The sequence below is a fragment of the Chenopodium album genome, chromosome 9, assembly GCF_948465745.1.
Source record: "Chenopodium album chromosome 9, dcCheAlbu1.1, whole genome shotgun sequence".
Taxonomy (NCBI): domain Eukaryota; kingdom Viridiplantae; phylum Streptophyta; class Magnoliopsida; order Caryophyllales; family Amaranthaceae; genus Chenopodium; species Chenopodium album.
Window position 1 is genome coordinate 3421679 of NC_137842.1, and position 19949 is coordinate 3441627.

At 33.5% G+C, this 19949-nt stretch overlaps 2 protein-coding genes across 3 annotated transcripts; both read right to left on the reverse strand.

The window, feature by feature from the left end:
• Nucleotides 1–3052: 3052 nt before the first annotated feature.
• On the reverse strand, nt 3053–7717 carry LOC145558268 (protein disulfide isomerase-like 2-3). The gene is made up of 9 exons (XM_081619455.1): nt 7514–7717; nt 6999–7157; nt 6534–6647; nt 5535–5692; nt 5031–5130; nt 4159–4335; nt 3913–4058; nt 3509–3655; nt 3053–3401 (listed from the first exon to the last, which is right to left on the reverse strand). The coding sequence occupies exons 1-9, from the start codon at nt 7628–7630 to the stop codon at nt 3245–3247; spliced, it is 1275 nt and encodes a 424-aa protein (XP_081475581.1). The 5' UTR covers nt 7631–7717; the 3' UTR covers nt 3053–3244.
• A 1217-nt stretch (nt 7718–8934) lies between these two features.
• LOC145559402 (centromere/kinetochore protein zw10 homolog) lies at nt 8935–14887 on the reverse strand. 2 transcript variants are annotated; one of them, XM_081620824.1, is made up of 14 exons: nt 14202–14887; nt 13926–14063; nt 13493–13666; nt 12748–12909; nt 12410–12643; nt 12199–12333; nt 11720–11812; nt 10831–10926; nt 10479–10607; nt 10294–10371; nt 10047–10205; nt 9793–9943; nt 9412–9494; nt 8935–9326 (listed from the first exon to the last, which is right to left on the reverse strand). In XM_081620824.1, the coding sequence occupies exons 1-14, from the start codon at nt 14760–14762 to the stop codon at nt 9243–9245; spliced, it is 2277 nt and encodes a 758-aa protein (XP_081476950.1). In that variant the 5' UTR covers nt 14763–14887; the 3' UTR covers nt 8935–9242. The 2 variants fall into 2 exon arrangements, with proteins under 2 accessions (XP_081476950.1, XP_081476949.1); XM_081620823.1 differs by having other exon boundaries at nt 12199–12336; nt 14202–14886.
• Nucleotides 14888–19949: the final 5062 nt, after the last annotated feature.

The following is a 19949-nucleotide window of genomic DNA, read 5'->3' on the forward strand; positions in this document are numbered from 1 at the left end:
ATCCTTAATTTATGGTAACACAAATGCTAACACAAAGCAGTAGAAGACAAACAAATGCAAACAAACTAAGCCATACATAGCAGGTAATTAGATGAGCCTTGTATCAGTATTGGCTTAGAAGAGGAAAGCATTTACCCATTGGTATGAAAGTGCTAGACCGATAGCTAATAAAGTTCACCATCTTAAAACCACTGGGTAAAAGACTGAGCTGCGGCCAGCATAAAAGAAACAGCTGTAAAAGCAAAAATTGTGTGAAAGGCCTAAGCAAAAATCAAATAAAGTAATCATGACACCCCAAACTAAATATACAAAATCTAATGTAGTTCACAATAAGGAAAAATTAACAATTTGCTTATTTCAAAAAATAGCAAAGTATTCTTTTTACATACCTTAATCCCACCTCCCAACACTTGAACAACAGCTGCAACCAGAAATAAAAATGATTTAATTTTGATTTGAAAAGCCAAACAGCAAATTAATCCTCTCAAAACTAAAACACTAACCGTACTTCCCAACACTTGAGAAAACCAAACAATAGCCTAATCTCTCTCAAACCCTATCACACATCATGCAAAACAATAGATCAATGGATAACTAAGAAGCTCACCATAAAAAGGATCAAACAATTTAGTCCTCCCAAATCCATTTTCACAATAGCTGAACTGCTGTAAATCCCACAAAGGTACATTAATCAATAGTTAAACGAAGAAATAACCATAGGCAAAAATTAATCAGCTAAGCAAACAAATAACTAAAATTGAGGAATTAACCTTACATTCATGCAAATCGCAAGTAAGTTCTAATTGAATCACTGACCAGCAACGGTAAGTGTCCAGAAATCAAACTAAGCTCTAATTGAGCCTTACATTCATGCAAATCGCAAGTAAGCTCGAATTGAATCATTGATTAGCAACGGTAAGTGTCCAGAAATCAAGCAAAGCTCAAATTGAATCAATGATTAGCAACGGTAAGTGTCCAGAAATCAAGCAAAGATGAAACCTTTAATCACCCACTTTGTCATACACACTCAGACACGTTATACCCACCCCTACACGTGGCTAGTGAGTTGGCAGGCATAAGGCACATGCATTTTTTCGAGGGCAAATCAGTCACAGCACTGTAGATAAGGAAATGGTAGTACAAATATAGGGGCAAATTGGGCAGTACACTGTTCATAAGGAAACCCATTTTTTTTGAGTGTTGGTGCTTTTATAGGGTAAGGATTCCTAATATTAAAAGATAATATTTAATATTTAATTAATTTAAACTTAAAAATCTCATTCGCCAATTTTGCTTATGTGGCATTTGAATTATTTAATTCTAAAAAAAAATTAATAATCTCTTATTTAATTGGCTACTACTAAGATTTGTAATCCTACACGGCGCGCTGAGAAAATTAGATCCTACGTGGCTCTCTAAAAACTCGGGAAAAAACTCCCCTTTAAACATATACTAGTTTTGTGCCCGTGCGATGCCCGGGTTGTTTATTGAATTTTAAAATATATTTTTAATCTATATGTCAAATTTTAAAACATATCATTGATACAAAATTAGTTAGGAATTGATGTGTTTTTGTGACTATTTAAACTTGTAGACATGTAATGACTAATAATAATAATATTGGTGAAAAATATTTCTTGACCCGTAACCCTGCCTGAAATGGCCGGTGACCCGACCTGATTTACAGGTCTACACACAGTAATAAAATTATATTAGATTGTGAAGTATATTATTTTAATTGGTTAAAATATATTATAAACAATGGATGTGGTACATTTTGAACTAATTCCTTCACTCCAGAAAAATATTATGATACAAAAAATAAATTTATATGATAATTTATGAGAGTTATAATCTAATTATTTTTTGAATAAAATTATAATTCAATTTGTACCTATGAAATATTGGTACTTTATCAAAAATAAAACTCTAAATCAACAATTTTATCCTAAAATTCTATCCAAATTTGATTGAAAATAAAATTCTAAACTAACTTTTTTATTCTACCAATTGAATTCGATATAACTCTATCTTACGTGGCACGACACTTGGCGAAAAGTTGGAACGCCAAGTGTCGCTGCCTCATCGTCTGGCTAAAAGTTTAGCTTTATATATTAGTTATATGATATGATATTAAATTGGTGATGGAGGTAATTTCTATCATGTCATACTACAATTGTTCAGCCTAATAACTTAATTTATATTTTTCAGTTCATTTGTTATTTTGAGTTTCTTGTTAAAATTTTGTAACCATTAATCTTCTCTATTTCTTTTTTTTCCTTAGAAAAAAGGTCAATTTTTACTATAACAATTTACTCGTATGTTAGTAAGACCTATCCAAAATGTCAATTATTACAAGGGAACATCCCTTAGCCACTCTAAACTCAAACTTGGTTGTCGATTATGGCCAAGCACAATTTCTTTGCTCCCTTCTCTAGCACGAATGCTTGATATTGCTATATTCCTTTTGAGATTTGCGCTTATCAAGGCTCTAAGATAACAAGTGTATCTCTACATGCATATCATAGGCCCTATTTTAAGCTCCCATGCCTTTTCTTCCCTGCAATTCTTTGTTGCAGCAAGGTCTTATTATTTGTGATTGGGAGTAACATCTTCGAAAAGGACCAGGGTATGATCTCGCAGTGACAGATCTGGAGCTTCCCGAGCTACCCTCAGAATAGTCTCAATTCTCACAGAACTAGAGACAGCCGTGGGTATAAATACAGGAGATTGATTGTTTTAACTGATTTACATCATCTTACAGGTACAGATATATAGTTCAATTACATAGTTTGTACAATCACCCAAGGATCCTTCGCCTCAAAGCCGTAGAACATATCCTCTTAACACCTAAAGGAGTGTCCAAGTTTAAGAACCATGAAATTCATCAATATTTCAATTCAACATAGACATCTTCTAACCAAGTTAGATTGATCCATTTCCATTAACTGTAGTCACCTGTAGGCTATAATTAGAAATTTTATAGTTTCAGCTGCATGTAAATAAAGCTGGTTGTTATAAACTGTAGATCAATTCATTTCCACTCGCCAAAACACCATCAAATGGAGCATTAAATAAAACTCAGGAAGTCATTAGACATCCCTTTGACAGTACATGGGGTTCTCCATAAAATACAACGTAAATGTGGTTGGCCAAAATGCTAATTTTAGAGGAGAAATGAAAAAAAAAAAAAAAAAACTCTCTTAAGCCAAAGTGAGTATCCTATTCTATAAATTTAAACAGTTCACAGGTCATCTTTCATGAGTTCGTCAAGAGAGAACTCATCCTCTTCGATCACTTCACCATCTTTACCATCCCAAGGTTCAACATTCTCAATCTTAGGAGTGCTACTCATTGGGAGATTACCCTTTCCACCACGCCCTGCTTCCTTTACAAATTCCCTGCATCACCATATTCATGATTTTATAAATAGATTTACCAAAGACAGGATAGAATAGCTTGGTGAAAAGTAACATATTTTAGAATTACAGAATATAGATAGGCTTACACTATATGATCAAGCTCAAATGCAGTCTTAAGTGGAGCATAGGCCCCTTTCTTGGCATTTAGAGCCACCATAGCGGGATAGCCATACCCACCAACACCGACATTTTTCTCAAGATCTGGCTGTTTACCTGCAGCCGCCCAGACAAAGCTGCAAGACAATAATTTTATCAGTTTGGGCTCAGCATGGTAGTAGGATCCTATCAGGAATTCACCAGATATCCTAACTCACTCATCCATGGGGGTACAACAGAGTATATAATACCAAACTTAAGTCGCACAGGGTACCGCGGTTTAGAAAGAGGTAAGGGAATTTGTGTCCTAGATTTTCCCAAATAACAGAATGCTTTGAGAAGGAGCTTTCTAAAGATCCTAAATCTATACAAAATAAGCAAAATGATACATTACCTGTAAGGACTTCTTTTGAATTTCTCTGCTACTGCTAGCAGCATCTCTAAGTACTTGTTCCTTCCCTCAGCCTTGGAGTCCAAGATGTCTGGTAGGAAAGAAACAAAGCATATGGCAGCAGTACCACACTTCTCTTCCATGACATCCTACTCAAAAAGAACAAGTCAGTATTATTAGTATAGTACTACGGTATACTTTCATGAAATCTGGAAAGGTCCACAAGCAACTAGGTAGTAATAAACATACCGGGCTAGTCAGCTCAATAACCTCAGGAGGAGCTGTATTTGTTTCCAACTGTTCAAGAGCAAATGACTCAATTCCAGAAGCAGTTCGTGCACCTTCGTACGGGAATGGGCTGTCTTTGTCAGCACCAAACACTAAGATGGTTGGGAATCCTTGCACTTTGAACCTGCTCATCAAAGACTGAAAAACCAACAAAATTAGAATTAAGCCACCTGCTGTGTTATATACGTTCAACAAAGAAACAAAAAGTTCAGCAGCACCCTTTCTATCCAGCAAGGGACACCGAGTTAGGTTTAATAACTAAAACATTTTGTTTTTATACAGGACAAGAGAGTTACCGTTTTTTTATAAAAAAAAAAAAAAAATAATAATGTTTGATATCCCATGAGATAAATTTAAAGTTTAAACAACTAAAACAACAAATCCTTAATCCCAAAATGATTTGGGGTCGGCTAACATGAATCGTCATAAGGAATCATACGATGTAAAGAAAAGGACATAACAAAATAATCATTGAAAGAGTTTGAAGAAGGTGAACAGAAAACGAAAGAGCATTCAAGAAAAATTAAGGGACTTCTAAAGAGAACCAAGAATAAAATTCAAGAAAGTTTTTAAGGAGTGGTTATATGTTGGAGTAAAAAACATAGAGGTTTGGGAAAACTATAGCAAAGGAAAACAATACAGTTCATAAAACACTAGTGTGGGCTTAAAATAAAATTATGAATAGAAGGAAAAAAAAAAAGTGGGGTGGGTTTAATTTTCTACAGGAACAAAAGACCAACACATCAACCTACATAAGCCTTATGTTATATCCCAAAAGAGACTAACAAGACACATAAACATGGTACAAACCAGTATTTGCAAGGTAAATTTACCTTATCTTCATCACAGTTGACATGACCAAGCTTAACTTTACCCTTCAAGTTACTTGCTGCTTTCTTCCATTCTGGGGCTAGTTTTTTGCAGTGACCACACCTGAAAATAAAAAAGCATTGGTCAAAACACAATCCGGGAAAGAAAAAAAAGAACGTCAAGCCAATTGAGGAGTATATTAGCAACAGCAATGATTTTAATCAGAAATAACAACATTATATTTTGAGAATTTCATCTTTAAGTGCAGCTAATGTCCTACAGCCAATAATAAGAGACATGGTTGACAAGAATAGTGATTCTGTTCTACAAACTTTTACATAATCCAATGCACCTCCCTGAAAAACATTTTCAAGCACAGTATTTATTAAGACAAGATAATATAATAGGTAGAAGCCGATCACTATGATGATTTTTCACCCGTGACAATTGATGCAATATAGTATAAACATCTTGAGGATCAGAATACAAATTGACAATTCAAACAAAAAAGCCGTACAAAAACGTACCAAGGTGCAAAGAACTCAACAACCCAAAGATCTTTGCTTTTTAGCACTAATTCATCAAAGTTACGTGAGTTCAGTTCAACTGATGCACTAGGCTCAGACTTCTTCTCACTTGATCCTCCTGCTTTTCCATTCAAACGATCCTTCAAAAGTGCCTTTACCTGCACACAACTCAGACATCTCAGCATTTGTGTATTCTCTTTCCAAAAAATAAGCCAGACTATGTTGGCCAAACTGCCAAAGCCAATCAAAGAAAAAGAAACATCAAAGCACACTTTGCAAATAGTTTCAGACTGCTTCATGAGAACAGCTTGCTAACCAAGACACTAAGTATTAACATCGACACTGTACTGGATGAAGGCAAGATCCCTAATAAATTGGTATGAAAACCTCTTATGTCAAACAACCTAGGACATGTAGTTTTAGCTAAACCACCAAGTTGGATGCCACTTTAATAGTACAATTTTTTTAATTCTCAAGTACATACATACCATGAAAAAAATAGATAGTGTAGAGACCTTCAACAGACAAACCACCTAAGGCAGAAATATAAATGAGCCTACGTCAACACACTAACCATTAATTTATAACATATTGATTGTGGATGTTGTATTCCATGTTTTCATTATCAGATTATTATTGGTGGCAACCATTTGGTAAGATTCATCATACATTAGAGCACAGCGAATGGTAAATTAATAGTCATCCTACATTGACATTAACTCATGCTAAGAAATGACATTTTCCTGAATTGATGTCAACAAAAATATTCACTTTGATATATGAATTATGAACAAATAGATGATTAGGTGACAATTCTCTCACGACATTAAGTACAAAGGAAACAGAAAAGTATAAGAATTCGAAAGGTAAAATTACAAATCCTTTTGAGTTTGAAGGTTTCTCTTTCCTCCATTAGCACAAAACACATAAACCCTGAGCAGTAGAGCTGAGTGTACATAGCAGACAACAGAGAACGAACTACTAACAAAGATCACTAACCTGTTGGAGAGCAAATTCTGCAATAGGTTTGACATCCCTTGCTCCCATGTAATCAACAGGACCCTTTCCAGGTACAAATACCTTTATCGTTGGGAATCCTTTGATGCCATATTCCTTCACAATTCAAAAATCACTACATTAGAAGTTTAAATAATCATCCAGAATAAAGATGGACAATTCTGAGTGGATACAACAACCAAAATCATCAGCAACCTTTCTTGCAAATACACAACAATAATTTTCAATCTTTTCTATCTTTCACATTTCCTCTTCACCTCTAAGAGATTAGTATACACCAAACCAACCTTGATCATTCAGGCAACAGATTAAACCCACAGATAAGATGGCTTGCTAATGATCACATCATTTAATAATAGTAATGAACATCAAAGTTTAATCAGCATTTCATCGAATTCCTTGACACTACATGGCAATAAACTCTGAGATTAGTATCAAAAGGCCAACCTGAGCCAAAGATTGGTGGGCATCAGCATCAAGAGCTGCTACCGTCGCCACGCCTTTCAAGACACCGGCCGCCTTTTCCCATATCGGAGTTAAAGCTTTACAGTGACCACACCATGGCGCATAAAACTCCACTAAAACAACCCCATTTGCATTCAAAACCTGCCATAAATACCAGTTATCTCAGAATTCTTCTAATTCCTGCTAATTGAATTGCAAACCAAATTCATCCACACCAATCAAAACCCATTTCAGAGAAAAACACAATCTAAATCACAAACAATCAGAACAAAATTTCAATCAAAACCCAGATAAATGCATTGAGGATTGAGCTAGCAATTATTAACCCAGAAACCCAGAATCTAATTACGACAATCATCAAAAACCCAGAAAACAGTAGAAACAATTGAACTAATTACTCAATACCCATGATATAATCACTCGAAAAATCGAAATATAATCAGAAATACAATGATTTCCCAAATCAGATCTTCACCAAAATCAAAAAAAGAACAAACCTTAGACTTGAAATTGGAGGGAGTGAGCTGAAGAACGGGTGATGAAGCGCTGTACAATGCATTAGTATGCGCGCAAAATAAACATAATGTTAACAAGATAATGGCTGATTTCTGCATTTGATTGTTTACAATTCTCTCTCAAAATTTTCAGAGTTTTGCTCTCTTAAGAATAAAATGAGATGGGAGTGTATGTTTCAGAGAGGGTAAGAAGATGATCTGGGGAAGAAGAAGCTTCACGACGCTGTGAAAGAAGAAGAAGAAAAACCCTTCGGATGGACCCACAGATACGTGTGATACCCAATCACAGTTTTACACGTCGGACCAGTGACTGGTCGTTTTGTTAATCTAGTTTTTCATTGGTAATTTTTTGCAAATTGGACATAATTTAAATAACACAACTAGAGGTCTCATGCGGCTCACAGTATTTTTTTTTTTTTTTTTTTTTTTTTTGAGAAAAGGCTCACAGTATTTTTTATTACTATTCTTAAATTAACATTCAATTTTACTTAAAAAAAAAAAAAAACACATCTATCTAACTACTATTTCATATAATAAATTAATACACGGTAGGAAAAAAAACTATTACTAATCAATTGTATATTTTTTATATATATTTTTCAAAATAATACATTCTTTTGTTTCAAAAAAAAAAAAAAAGTATTATTTTCTTCTTTATTTACCTAAAAAATTACTCTGAATTATTTTCTTCTTGCTAATCAAATGAATATCTTAAAACTATGTGTTTAATCCATAAATTATTTTTCTTAATACAGTATTAATTTATTTAATTCTCTTTCTAAGGCCCTTGTTTTTTTCCTCAATAATCAACAAGCTTAAAATATTTTTCTCTATCTTTCATGGCAAGCTTCTGATACATAATTAAATTTTACAATATATATATATATATATATATATATATATATATATATATATATATATATATATATATATATATATATATATATATATATATATATATATATATATATATATTATTCTTGTTGTAATAATTGTGGTGCATTTTATTCAGGAAATGTTAAGACTCAAGTCATAATGTCATATGCTACTATGCTAATGCTAGGTTAGCTTTCTTCATGCAATGTCTTCATTTGATATGTTGAGATTTTTTTAGGCCACCCCGTAACATTTTGGCATTAACATTCACCACAACTTTGATTATATATAGCTACAAATAATGATCATTGAGTAGTATAGCTCATACTCAGTAAAACTTAATACGAAGTATTATTTGTGAACAAAAAACATGGAATTAAATCCAATAATAATAATGCAGAGTAATTTATGTAATAACAATATCTATTAGCTTCAGTATTTAAAAATTTTCTTAGTTTATTTATTTATTTATTTTTTTTAAGGAACATTAGGAAAAAAAATTAATTAATTTTGTCAAAAAAAATAAATAAATAAAAGGAAAAAAATTTAATTACTTGTTGAAAAGGCAACAACATTACACTAGTGCTTTCTGCAAGCTTTAGACATTTCATCCTCAGACAAAATTTTCTTCAAAATGCACATTTTACAGGGAATTTACATTAAAACGAGCCCTAGAAATTGGAAGGAAATGAACTATTAAGAAAAAAAAAGGGGGGGTGAAAAAGAGAAGACTATAGTGCTGTGATTGCTATCCTCTGTAGTTCCGGTATTGAGCAGACTGTAAGAAATAATGGAACTCTGTGGCTTGTACATGATGACATAAACGATATCCTTTCTAAAAGTTGATTCTGTATATTCTAGCCAGGCAATCTTTTCGCAATGGCGAGTCGGTAAATAGGGCTTTGATAAAATCTACAACCTGCAACAATTAGCATCTTATAAAACCTATAAACCTCCAAAAACATATCGAATTCTAAGTTTCCATTTCACAAGAACTAGCATACCTCTGTTAAAATAAATCCACAACCATACAAGTCTCCAAACTCCCACGCTTCAGTGATGGACTTCAGTGGCATGTCAAGAAGTTCTACCATAAAAGAGAAAACAATCAAACAACAGACCAGACAGTTCAATTAACCCTGTTAGAATGTAAGTTGTTTCGAGGCAGGGGGGATTGTTGGATAATAATTCATCTCAGGGTAGGCAAAATCCAATCCATGGGCATTTTACCAAAATTCCCAACATAAACTGGAGCAATTTGATTCAATAGAGCAAATTCTTGGAATAAAAACCCACACGATTGGATTTTTTGCCCATCTCTGCAAAGAAAAAGGAGGTGGGGGGGGGGGGGGGGGGGGGGGGGGGGGAGGGTGGTGATATAATACCTGCTAGTTTTCTGATTTTTCCCAAAGATGGAATGTCTGCTTCAAGTGGACGTGAAAAGCTCTGATCAGAATTCTTATCATTTTGAATAGTACTCAGGGCCTCAAGCAATGGTGCCAGACTCTCCAGCAACAATTGAATCAATCTTTGAAGCTGAAGATACAAGGATAAAGGAATCAATACATTTGAACGCAGTCATTTCCGGCAGAAGGGGGGGGGGGGGGGGGATAATATACATAATCAAGGTTTTACACACTTGGAGAGACTCTTCAGCAGCTATATCATCTAAGAGTAGTATGTCTTGCGTGATTCTTAAAAAAACTGATTCCAGAGACATGCACATACACCTTTTGTAAGTCGAAGGCAGTAAGACAGGCTCCCATAGAATTCGAACTTTTTCAATGATAAAAATAACCTGATACAGAAAAGTGATATGACATCACAACAACACCAACATAGGCAGAAGTGTTTTACAACCAAAAAGATACAGTTATATGGTTCACCCGCTCTAAACTAAACTTCACAGACTCGTATTGTGGCATTTGATGAGTATTCTGAAATCCATCAGCGCCATCTACAGCCTGAATTCATAATAGTGGAAAAGAAAAAACATAAATTGGTAGCATCAATAGAAAGCAGATACATAATATGTCAAAATAAATCATATCAATATTAAAGTAATCCATACCTCCTTCAAGTTGGATATAGTAACTTGAATGTGCTGCTGAAGAATGTCTTCTCCCAACAGCTGTAATCTAGGAGCTATATCAACAAATATGGCATGCTCTTTTATGAAGCTAGGAAAATCTGGCCGGTACTGAATACAATAATGATAGACGTGTAAGCTAAAAAAGAATTTTAGATATTCCAATTCTCAGTTCATAGCGGTTGACTGGTGGTCAAATAAACGGTTATTCTGAATGCTAAATCTAGATAACAGGTTTTGTCACACAAAAATTTATCAATCAGAAATTACAGATTTTAAGCAGGTGGCCAGGAGCACATACTCAGGACTTACAATAGCAAACAATTCATCATACCTCGAATGCCAGGCCCAGGATTTCTTGAGAGAGATACAGACAGTCATTGTGCATCAGAACAGCCGCCTGGTTGATGCTATCACGCTGTCGCTCTAACTTCACAAATGAGAAACTAGTTATGTTAAGATAATTAGAATGTGACAGTCTGTATACCAGGTATTATTATACATCACTTTATGAAAAAAATGAAATGTTTAGTACTAATGCAATGAACTAATGTCAAAATAACACCCACACTAATATTTAAGGATGCTGCCTCCATCACCACCTACACTCCCAAAATCCTACTGGTTTTTCTTGGAAATGAAATCCAGAAATTGGTAAATAAAATCAAAATTACTGAAAAACAGTTTTAAGGAAAAAATAACAGCATATAATGGAAAAAGTTTTCGACTCAATGAATAATTATTCTAAACAAATGTTACTCCTTAATGTTCACACCAAAATAAAGTGTGACCATAACTTAGATGGCGGAATTTCAGATGACGCATAAATTATCTAGAATTAGAATGTGTGTATATGATTCTGTTTTGGAAAAAAAGTGTCTTCTAACCAAATAAATTGGTGGGGTAAGTAAAACATTTTATGAGTACAAAATCACCCTGACTGTAAATACTAATTAAAGAAGCACCTAAATCTTGCATAGCATAACTAACCATTTGGCATAGTAAAATGTAAATAAGTAAATATCAAAAGCCAGCAACTCTTACTTTCTGAACAAGTTATTAACAACCATGCAAATTTAAATTCAGAATACCATAGACATCTCTCTAACATTGAAAAGGTGCCAGATACTAATGGCAATGAGTTATGTATCTAGTAAGCATGTAATAATAATACAGGAATTCATATTCAAAATATTGATGTAAAAACTCCTCAACATGAATACCTTAATTGGAATAATAGCTTCATAAAGCAATAGAGCATCTCGTGCCGCATGATAGAATTCCAACGCCACTCGTGGGGATGACAAACAAACATCCTACAGAGATTCATAAACAAGTTATCAATTCTATCTATTAACATGAAATCACAAACATGCCAAACAAATAGTGAAATGACAAAATTTCAAAATTCTGGAGAGTTGGTATAACTGAGATAATGGAGGAACAAATGTTTCATGTAAAGTTACTCTAAGTGTGGCAATTTTGATAATTCAATGGGCTTATCAGCTAATCAGAATCATCCATGTGGTCCAATTGAACATGAAAAATCAAAATAGTTGTGATATCATTAACATTATACAAGCCACAGCTACAAATAATTCCATCATAAGTTCAAAAGTTGCCCAAACAGAAAGCTTAGTGCCATGAAAATCATAATAATGAGCAATGAGTGAGGCAATGTCTACATAAATAATTATCTTACTTTAAGTGTTTGATGCACCAACTTCATCAACTGGCTAGAAGCATGAGACACTATACACCTCTCTGACGAAAAAAGCAAATTGACAGCGCACTCGCTGTGTCTGTTATTTCTGAATTTATGTCCTTTGCTGCCAAACTCCTGATAGCTAATTGTTAGTATGTTAATCCAGCCGGTGAACACAAGGATACAAGATAGCTTTCATGAAACTTACTTCAGGAACAGTAAAGTCACATTTCAGAATCAACTGTCTAGCATTTGCCAACATTTCCGTCTTCTTCCTCACAGCAAAGTGCACCTCCACATTATCAGCAAAGTTGCTGAGTCTTTCATCATTCTTATCAGACTCGGAAATGAACATAATATCCTTCAAAACAGTCTCAAATTCAGAAGAAGAGTTCATAACTTTCTGAAAATCAGCCAACTTTGAAGCATCATCAGGGACAACCTGGGTAAACAGATACAAAAGAGTCAGCACAGCAAACCGAAGTCAGATCAAAATGTAAAGAAAAATAAATCTGACCAATAAAAGTGAAGTGTTTGTAAGCAAACCTTCGAGAGGAAGTTTGAAATAATAAGCTCGGACATCCTCGGCCATGTCAATTTGCCGAAACAGCGCATCCAAGGTCCATTTTCAAGACATACATTGTGGTAGATGAATTTGACAGCTTTCGTCATTCTTGTAAACAAAGCGTTGCAATCCATGTCTTCTGCCTACACCAAGAAGAAGGATCAGTCTAACAGTGTATAGCATGTGGCGATCTTTACCCTGTAAAATGCATATTAATGTCTAGTGAATTATCAACTTACTAGTCCCTGTCCCATAATATAGTGCCTATATTCCATTTTTGGTGTACCAATATGTTTTGCCTGTTTTCAATCTTTCTAATTTTGTGTAATACACCAACTTTTTTTACCTTTCCTATGTAAAATAAACCCTATCATTTCCCCAAAATTTTGTGTCATTATTTACTTTATTATTTCTTCCATATAAAATAACCCTATATCCAAAGGTTCATAACATGTCATATTTACTCTCTTACTTTTTCATAAAACATACCTCTACTTTTAACAGTATTACAAACACCCTCCACTACCCTCATTCACGTGAAAAAATAGAAATGGGCACTATTTTATGAAACAGAGGGAGTTTTACCAGTACCAAGTTCATTAACACACTTTCTGTTTTCTCATATCTAAGCGTGACTGCTTGGCAGTTGGCACAGAACAAAAATACAATTTGAGGAGCCAGAGGAGACCAAATTCACAATAGTAAAAGCTATATCACTGATATTACCTTCAACTCTGAACTTGAGATTATCTTCAAGATTGTACCACTGCTCTCTTCCTGGCTACCACTAGATTCCTCCAGAAATGAAACTGGGGACTTAAAATTCACTGCAGGAGCAATGGCATGCTTGATAAACAAGTCAGCGGTCTTTGCAAGCCCGTAATCAAGTATTCCCAACACCTGGAAGATAGAACAAGATAATATACTAGTAATTTGCCACAAAAATTAATATAAGTAATTGAAGCTATCATGACAACTAAGCAAATCTTCATGTAAATAGGAGTTATATTCAACACATTTATAAACAAAGTACTGCATTATACTATAGGAAAATAACGAATTTTATCGCCGAATATCATCATACACTCAATCAAATCAACAATGAGGATTTACAAAGCTTACTAAGATTTCACTACATTGCAACAAAATAACAACTTACATCCATGGCTTCCAATACTGTACGAAGCTCGACGCCATGAGCATCACCAACGCTAGAGCGATAAACAACCCGAATTCCACCCAATTGAGGGTCAAAACTCACTACACTGCTCATAAACTTGACAAGCAAATCTTGAATCTACAAACCCAAATGCAATTCATCCATAAAAAGACCAATCATCACAACACCTAATAAAAACCCCAAAAACCAAAATCAAACAAAATAAAAATCAAAACCCTAATCAACAAAAATTACAATCAATTACACAAATTTTACCTCCTCAAAGCAGAGCAACCATTGCTTCCTGAGCAACCCATAAACAACAACCTCCTCATTTTCTCTCTCCTCATCAACATCACCAATCCTCAACGCCATTTTCAAATCCCTAACCCCTTTCGCCGCTTCAACAAAATCCCCATTTCTCATCAACTCCTTAACACCCCCCAAATTCCCACTCAATCTCACAATCACCCTCACAATCGACGCTTTCTTCTTCGTGGCTTCCAACTCAGAAACCCCAGATTGAATCTCCTTCAAAGTCGACAGAATCTGACGATGATCATCGTCGTGGGAGAGAAGAGAGAGAAGGGAGTGGAGATTGGAGGAGAGAGAAAGGGAGTCGGAGAAAGTGGAGGAGGAGAGAGAAAGGAGGTCGGCGAAGTGGGTGTGATGAGATAAAATGTAGGATTGAACTTTGGATTTGATGTGGTGTGAATGGGCGTCGAGGCGGTGGATTAGTAGGCGGAGGTCCGGCGCAGAGAGCGGCGATGATGGGTCGTCGATGTCTGATGCGGAGAGAAGATCGCGCACATCGATGGACTTGAATACGGCGTCCATGGCTGCCGTAGTTGCTGGTTTACGACGGTGATTGATCAATTCTTGTTGCTCGGTTTCTTACTTTGTTTCTTAAAACAGACAAACTCGAATCAGTTCGATATTTTTTAGCCTTGGTGATAATTTAAGGAGTAAAAATATAACTCCGGCGATAATTTGGTAAAAAAATAATTTTAAACGATAATTTATACAGAAATTTATGATAACCTACTCACAATTGCTTAATTTAGTTTATTTTTCTTGATTTTTTTAATAAAATATAATTTTTTTTCACCTAATTTTCCTACCTTTCTTAAAGAATTTACAATTTGAAGAAAAAAAAAACATTTAAATATTTTTTTTTACTTAATTTTCCAACCCTTTATAAACAATTTTTTTAACAAAAAAGGCTTGGAAGTTTGGTATTTGAATTTAGCAAAATTTTATGAAAAAAAAAATATTTAAAAATGCAAAAACGAAATAAAGTAGGGTCTTTTAAGAGTTTGTCGAAAAAAAAAAAAAAATTTGGTCTAAACGTCTCTTGAGTTTATTGTTTTTATCAAATTGTCGCCAAAGTAAGTTAAGGGGTTTTTTTTTATTTACCAATCTGGTCAACTGGCCCACTATTTGTCATTCGCTTTTACTTGAGAATGCACGCATTTATGAGGTTAAATGACTTAAATATCCTAACTTAGGAGGTGAATTGAATTGAACTAATTGGAGTTGAGCTGAACTGAACTGAAATTAAGCTGAAAAGGATAGGCCCTTAGCCTCTTTCTTTTTTACCGTACGTGACTTGTCTCTTGTCTAATCTAGATGGCCACCACAGCACAAAACCACCTCTGCTTGAGGGCCCGGCCACTGGTGACTTCTTAGCGGCCCACCCTCAACATGAGTTGCTTCATGAATCTTGATATCAATTGTTGCCCAATGCTAGAACGACATTGCAAATGTCTCATACGAAGATGAGAGGTCATTTTTTGATATGAAAATTTTTACCATGGGAGTGCTGATGTAGGCGATAGTACCACTTATCAATTTACCATTTTACCATTGTCTTTTATGAATAGTACCATTGTAGTGCCAAGGTTATTTCGGCAATATCACCATGGAACCCTTGCCCTAACAAGATGCAATTTGTCCTTTAATTTTCAGTAATATATATTATCATAAATTTTATTTGATGACGATTTTACTTAATTTTAAACACACATGTTGCACTCGATTATTACAACAACCTTAAGCATAATATGCACCCTGGAGCCCTCAAATTGGCAATTAGTATATTGTGGACAATTTTGATGGTTCGGTTCGCAGCAATGCAATAACAAAAAGCTAACTAAGTGTTATCATCAAAGATAGTTGCGGAATTAAGACATATACGTTCAATCTTTACATTACCAAAGCATTTAGACATAGTAAAAGTTATAGTTCTTCATTAAGAAGTCCAATTAGCAGTTCGCAAGTTCATGTGACATTCAAAATATTTTAATTAAACGTGATAATCTCTATAAGTCATCAACTCAATAAAAGGCATTTACGAATCCCCCCTTCTTATTTCAAAATGGAATCCACCTTCTTATTAGAAAAAGTCCGACTCACTTATCAACATAGTAATGGACGAGTCACTTGTGATTATTGTTTCGGATTAAAACAAGAAGGATCTTGATTATGATGTAAGCGCCTATGGGTCTAGACTCTGGATCGCGGCGTATGAACATGCAAGATGAATCACAAATATTAGTTGTGCATGCATTTAATGCAAGTAAGTGAATGTGGGCATATTTATGTATAGTTTCCATTCAAGATTGTTATCATGAAAATCTAATAGCTCCCTTATTTGGCACAAGAGTCATACAACCTACAAGTCTTTAAGTTTTAACTAAATTCTTGGGTTGAACTAAAATTATATGGGCTTTGGATCCACTATTATAGCTTGGGTTGAACTAAAATTGTATGGGATAATACTGCAATGGAAACAAACTCAATTTACTCGAAGTTTCAAACAACACCCATAATTTGTACACTTTTTTGAGACAAAATTCTATTTATCACCTTGCAACTTAAAACACAAATCAAATTTCAATCTTGTAAAAGAATCAACAAATTTTCACTAAAGGTAAGGTGTGGGTGTGAGGCTTACACTTATTGATTTAATAACAAAAATTGTCATACAAATCAGGCATTTTAATTTGCTGACTTATTTACATGATAGTCCATTTGATTTGCAATTTTAGTTTTTATCGAAGTGGAAAATCGGAGCTTGCTCCTTTATTAGAACTAAGATACATAAATTGAATAAAAAAGTATAAAATAATTAAATTACTTTAGAGAATTGAAGTAGCTTAGATTCAATCCAATATATACGACTTGCCTATATAATGACCGAGACATTAATTTAAAAATAAAATTATTCACATCAAGTGACATGTTTATAAAATATAAAGGCTTTCATGGTTCATTTTATTATTTAACAACATAAATTGAATAAAAAAGTATAAAATAATTAAATTACTCTAGAGAATTGAAGTAGCTAGATTCAATCCAATATATACGACTTGCCTATATAATGACCGAGACATTAATTTAAAATAAAATTATCATATCAAGTGACATGTTTATAAAATATAAAGGCTTTCATGGTTCATTTTATTATTTAACAACTTAAATAATATCTTACATATTTTGAGGATGACTATAGAATAATTACAGTAGTATATAGATACACATACAATGTACGAAGTATTTTATAATATACGGACATGGTTTGTCTTCTAAAACAAGATATTGGTTGAGTTAAATTCAAAGTCATTTAAACTAAAAAACAAAACAAATAAATGTTGAGCTATTGACTAAAAATTGGACATTGTTTTCTGAGTCTAACTAGCATGCATGGGAGATCACGTATTCACGTGGCAAAGCGAGGTCACAGTGCCTTGACATTGCATTCTCGACCTTGGCTTGATTGTGTTGTTGCTCAATTGGCTCAACAATAATTCACTTCTAACTCATGAAACTTAGTGTGATGACACACTATCTAGCTTACTCACTTCTAGCTTTTGGAGATAAGATTAGTAGGAGGTGTCAATACATGGCTTCCAACTTATCCATCTTACAAAAAAAATAAAATAAAAAAATAAAATAAAATAAATAAATAAATAAAAATAGAGGTGTGAAACACTACACCTTTGATTAATTTAAATACATCTTGGGAGAAAAACACTAAAAACTATATTGTTTTTTTATAATAGAGGTGTGAAACGAGAGTGGGGTATAACTCAAGTGGTTAGTGCTCGCCGCTCCTCTTTTAATTTCAGGATAGGTTGGGATCGATTCTCATCACCCCTTCTTGTGGCTTTCTAAACACCAAGAAAAAAAAAAAAAAAAAAAAAACCTAATAATAGATGTGTGAAATCGATTTTTAAAGTGATGAAATCATTTTCTATTTGTTAAATACAATTTTGAGCCGCACCCACAACTAAAGAGAGAAAGAGTCCACGTCATAAGTCCTAAAGTGATATTATATCCAAAAACTATAAGGCAATAGGAGGAGTAGCCTCTTAGCCTTATAAGAGAAATTATAGACTCATATCTAACAGTTGGATAACATATAGAAAGAGGGGATGAGACAAAATTAAAATATCTATTAATTCTCTTCTTCTATGATAACTCAAATCTTTCCTACATTGAAATATGGAAGTTCTATCCATATCCCCTTCATTTATGTAGTTAATTTCCCTTCTTTTATACTTTCATTGCTACCCTTTTTCTTCATAATTGCTATTGAAACATAGTGTATGTAGTTAATACTCAAAATATAATTATAATGAAATAAGTGTTTGTTGAAGTATAAACTTTCCTAACAACATATATGTAAGTATTTTACATTGACAAAAGAAAAAAGATTTAAACACTTTATAAGGTGAGGCGTGATGCATGGATCGCTATCGCATATGGATCATACTAAGGATCAACAATAATAGTATATTTATCAATAATAACTAGTTATTGGCCCGGGCGATGCCCCGGTACATCATAAACCTATAAGTTTGTTCAAAATTAATTACGAAAATTGAAAGGTTAATGTTGAACAATATTAATAAGTGAATATATAATATAATAATCTATATTATTTTTCATTAATATATATATAAGAATATATTAAATTTAAATAGGGAGGTTATACACATGAAGAGTTTTTCAATTAAATTAAACATTATTATAGTGAATTTAAATCACATCAAATAAGAGTTTTTCAATTAAATTAAACATCATTACAATTCAATGTTGTGAGAGTTTTCGCATGGCGCACATGTGGCACCAACTTATATTGAATGAAGGGTGACATATGGCGTTAGCATGTTGTTTCTATGCGTTTTAATAATATTATAGATAGATAGTATATAAACATTAAAAATAATATAAAAAATTGAGTATGGACTATACTAGGTATGGATCTATACTTAATATTGTGTAATTGGTCAAAGTTTCACGTTGGTATCAGTTGTATTTTTTTTTTAAATATCAATTCATTAATATCAATTGTATAAACTACATCAATCTATTTCATTTTACTTTCAACACTTTGAATTAAACATTACACACACACACACACACACGCACACATATATGTATGTAGATATGTTACTTTAACCAGTGGCAGAGCCAGAATTTCTAAGTGAGGGGGCCAATATTATACCTACGTATTACATTTACTTTAAAAAAAACAAATTTTGTTTATACAATTAATGACAATTAAGAGCAAATTTAATTAATATCCTGAGCCAAGGGGGAGGCCAAGGCCCCCGCCAGCCCCCCCTTGGCTCCGCCCCTGACTTTGACTATATTTAATGATTTATAGTTAAGAAAAAAAGACTCATTTGATAAGGTTTTATTAGATTCACCTTGATTTACACTTTTGTAATATTTAAATATTAATTTTTTTTTAACCACTGATAATACTCCCTAAATTTAATTTGACTGACACATTTACCAATTCAACATGAAACTTTGACCCATTATACAAGTAAATGACTAAATGTCAATAGATATAAATTACAAAAAGTTGATATTAAAAACTATATATTCATGAGACGATTCTAACTAATTTATATATGTACCCATATGTCTAACTATATGTTTGAATGTTTGATCTTATGTATAAAGCACCAATGAAGGTCTAAAGATTATACTCCCTCTGTCCCCAAAACT

Excerpts from the sequence above, each read along its gene's own strand:
- LOC145558268 (XM_081619455.1), bottom strand. The coding sequence starts at position 7,630 with ATGCAGAAATCAGCCATTATCTTGTTAACATTATGTTTATTTTGCGCG. Across the intron at positions 5,131-5,534 it reads GTTGAGTTCTTTGCACCTTG|GTGTGGTCACTGCAAAAAAC; the intron begins GTACGTTTTTGT and ends TTTTATTTTCAG. Across the intron at positions 4,336-5,030 it reads TCAACTGTGATGAAGATAAG|TCTTTGATGAGCAGGTTCAA; the intron begins GTAAATTTACCT and ends TTGGTTTTTCAG.
- LOC145559402 (XM_081620823.1), bottom strand. The coding sequence starts at position 14,762 with ATGGACGCCGTATTCAAGTCCATCGATGTGCGCGATCTTCTCTCCGCA. Across the intron at positions 13,667-13,925 it reads CAGTATTGGAAGCCATGGAT|GTGTTGGGAATACTTGATTA; the intron begins GTAAGTTGTTAT and ends TCTATCTTCCAG. Across the intron at positions 9,495-9,792 it reads AAAAATCAGAAAACTAGCAG|AACTTCTTGACATGCCACTG; the intron begins GTATTATATCAC and ends CTTTTATGGTAG.